Raw genomic sequence first — 3394 nt, forward strand, 5'->3', positions numbered from 1 at the left:
TCACGGGCTTTTTCAGTGAACCGGCCTATTTAGGAGCCCACCCTACCTGGTCCCGGGTTTAAACAGTTAGCCCCGTTTAGACCCACTTCCCATATGAGCTCATGTGCATGTGTCGGGCCCGAGCCTAACCGGCCCACATGCCAACCTTAGCCTCGCCCCGAGGCAAGTCCCAAGAAAGCTTTTTAAAATACTGGTTTTGGGTCATTAAACACATACATAGTGTTAATTAGACATATTCACGTTGGACAGAATTCATAAATATACAATTAGATATATCCTTTGACTTATGTTGTTATTGGTTCGAGTCCTTTGAAACATACAATCTGAAAACTTTTGAGCAACCATATTGCTAGGTTCAACCTCAAAAGTCAACATGCCATGCTGATTGCTGAGACCATCTAGCAAAGGAAACTGCAAAATTACATAATACAAATTGCAAAAAGGTAGCTGTTGAAGATACTAAAACAAAACAACAATAAACAAGATATAGAGATGCAACAAATTTTTCAATAATAAAAGTAATAATCAAACATATGTTATATTCATCAGAAGTTATGACCTGCCAAAGAGTCACGAGGGTACTTCACATCTTTAATCTGTTGAGAAATTCTACTACTCAAGACCTTGTCGAGTCTAACATTAAAGCACCCCCGTAGGTCACGTAACACAAGATTAGGACAACCATCAAGAATCGCTCCAAGGCCTACATTTGTCATACTGTTCCCAATGAGCTCAAGGTGGTGCAACGCAGGCAAGTTTTTAGCTATAGATAGCGCCTCATCATTTCTTTTACCAACCGATTTTATATTATAAGAGACGACATTCTTCAACTCAAATGACTTAAGTCGTGGGCAAAAGCGTCCAAGAGCTTCAATACCTTTTATTGTAATAGCAGTGTCTGTCAGACTTAGCTCTTCCAATAGTGGCAACTTTTGAAATACTTCAACTAAGACTTCAGGTACTAATTTTGAGTGGCACCATGCAATACTAAGTCTTTTAAGTTTTCTTGATCTGTTGATCAAAGTAGAAATGAGTTAATGTCAGTGTAAAGCAAAATTACCAAAACACATAATCCAATACAACACAAGATTATAGCAACTACACCATAGGATTTAATAATACAACTTGATTTTCTGTTGGAGGAGAGTGGAAGAAAGGAAGCAAGGATTTTAGAGGACAAACCAAGAGTAAATAACTGCCACAAATTTTATATAAATATCCCTCTCTCTTTCTGTTGCAATATGCAAGATAGATACTCGAAGAGAATTCACGACCCAACACTATATTATACCACTAGATTTCTGTTAAAATAAAGAGATGCAAAAGGTGTTGATATGTCCTACCCACATAAAAATCTTACCCTCTTCCCCACATTACGATCATCATTCAATGAAAAGAATCTTCATTCTAGAATCGTACATGAGATTCGCCTCATACAGCTTCTCGCTTATGTGCATAATCAGAATAATACATAGAATCAAAACAGATACAATTATGAAAATATTCTCATTGTAAACTTTTTTTTTTTTTTGATGCATTAACATTACCCTTTTTTTTTATTGGAAGGAGTGTAACATTCTCGGCTACCTCTGGTCCGGTAGGTCGGTCACCCTCTAGCCAGTTGGAGCTAGGTCTACACCGCCATGTCGAGACTCTCTTTCGATAATGATTCTTTGATTTTAATACAGCTTTTTACAGATAAAAAAATTATCACTATTATTTACAAGTAAATTAGAAATGTGGTATAGGAGATACTAATCGATCACCTATACTCGTTAGAAAATTCACTCCATATAGGAAATTGTTCCAGCTATTCTCCCTATGTAAATTTCTGGAAAATGATACACAACTTGAAACGGTATGACCTATAGGCAGAGGCGGAGCCAGGATTTAAAGTTTATAAGTTCGGGAATCTAATCATTCTTAAGTTACTGGGTTCTAAATTAATAATTTATACATGTTTAATGAATTTCATCAAACAAATACAGGGTTTGAACCAAAGCTACTGGGTTCAGAAGAACCCGTAACTCGCTCTCTAGCTCCGCCCCTGCCTATAGGTCAGGGGTTCAAGCCATGGACGCAGTCACTAATACTTGCATTAGAGTCTATCCACATCACACCCCTAGGGATGCGGCCCTTCCCGGACCCTTCGTGAACTACTTTGTGCACCGGGCTGCCCCTGTTTTATATACAACTTGAAACGCACGCATGAACCGTGGAAACCAAAATTAAGTAACTTCCGCAAATTGAAGCCAGATATTACCTCTCAGCTACATAAGCAAGCGACTCTTTCGTTGCGAAAAACGCCAATCTGATGTCAACTAGTTCACCTTGGCTGCAATCAACAGCGTGGCTGCATATTTTTTGGAAGTGGTTGGAGTCGGAGAGGCCGCGACAATTCGATATGTCAATGACACGCCACATGAAAGGGTCTTTGAACACTCGCCTCCACATAGTGCAGACCTTCTGTGCATTCTCCAGTATCTCTATTGCCCCTAGCCTCTTTAATATGTTCTCCCATATTTCTTCCGGAAGATCCAACCATTGCCGCGATTTTGCTATTGCTACGTTCTTGTTTTTACGTTTTGCCTTCCTATTCATTGTTTTCTAGGGTTCGAGTTGTTTGATTGACGGGGGATGCGGAGAAGCGAGGAAGATGAACATGAGCGAAATTATACAGGTTAAAATAAGTTGGACTAGTTATTGCAAGGAGAAATTCAAAAATAGCCAGATTTATCACTGGTCGTTGAAAAATAGCCAAGTTTCAAAAGTCATCGAAATTTAGCCACTTTAAATCTGAGCGAAAATACTGTTCAAAATCCGGAAAAATACGCCCGCAAATTTTACGGGAGTTCCAGCAAGTATAATTGTCCAGTATAATATACTGGAGTTTGGAGCACTGGTGCTCCAGTCTCCCGCAAATTTTACAGGAGTTAGCAAAGTATACCGGTCCAGCATAATATGCTGGAGTTCGTACACAAATGTACCAGAACTCCCGTATATTATACTGGACTGGTCCCTGTTGCAGCAAAATAGTGGCTATTTTTCATTGACTTGATAATCGCTGACTATTTTTCATTGACCAGTATGAAAACGGGCTATACCATGATATTTTAACGTTATTGCATGGAGAGATTTGCACAAAAGTACAGCCCAACACAACATATTTCACATACTTGGCCAAAATTTTGAGTTTATAACCACACAGCCGTTGATTTTTTTACAATATTATAAATAACGTATCAACCTTGTACAAAAGTGTATAATGGTGTATAAGAAGTGTTTATACAAAATTATAAAGTATTATATAAAATTATACAAAAACTGAATTTCGTCTCCACGAATTTGAACTCATGAAATTACCAAATAGCTCAAATCTTCACCGAATATCTTT

The 3394-nt window shown here is 38.2% G+C and overlaps 1 protein-coding gene across 1 annotated transcript; it reads right to left on the reverse strand.

Annotated features, from left to right (window-relative positions):
• Positions 1–361: 361 nt before the first annotated feature.
• LOC109217065 (putative F-box/LRR-repeat protein 23) lies at positions 362–2601 on the reverse strand. The gene is made up of 3 exons (XM_019381294.1): positions 2264–2601; positions 560–1011; positions 362–459 (listed from the first exon to the last, which is right to left on the reverse strand). Exons 1-3 carry the CDS (start codon positions 2599–2601, stop codon positions 362–364), a joined length of 888 nt encoding a protein of 295 aa, XP_019236839.1.
• Between the last annotated feature and the right edge of the window lie 793 nt (positions 2602–3394).

This window comes from Nicotiana attenuata, unplaced genomic scaffold, assembly GCF_001879085.1.
Source record: "Nicotiana attenuata strain UT unplaced genomic scaffold, NIATTr2, whole genome shotgun sequence".
NCBI classification, from domain to species: domain Eukaryota; kingdom Viridiplantae; phylum Streptophyta; class Magnoliopsida; order Solanales; family Solanaceae; genus Nicotiana; species Nicotiana attenuata.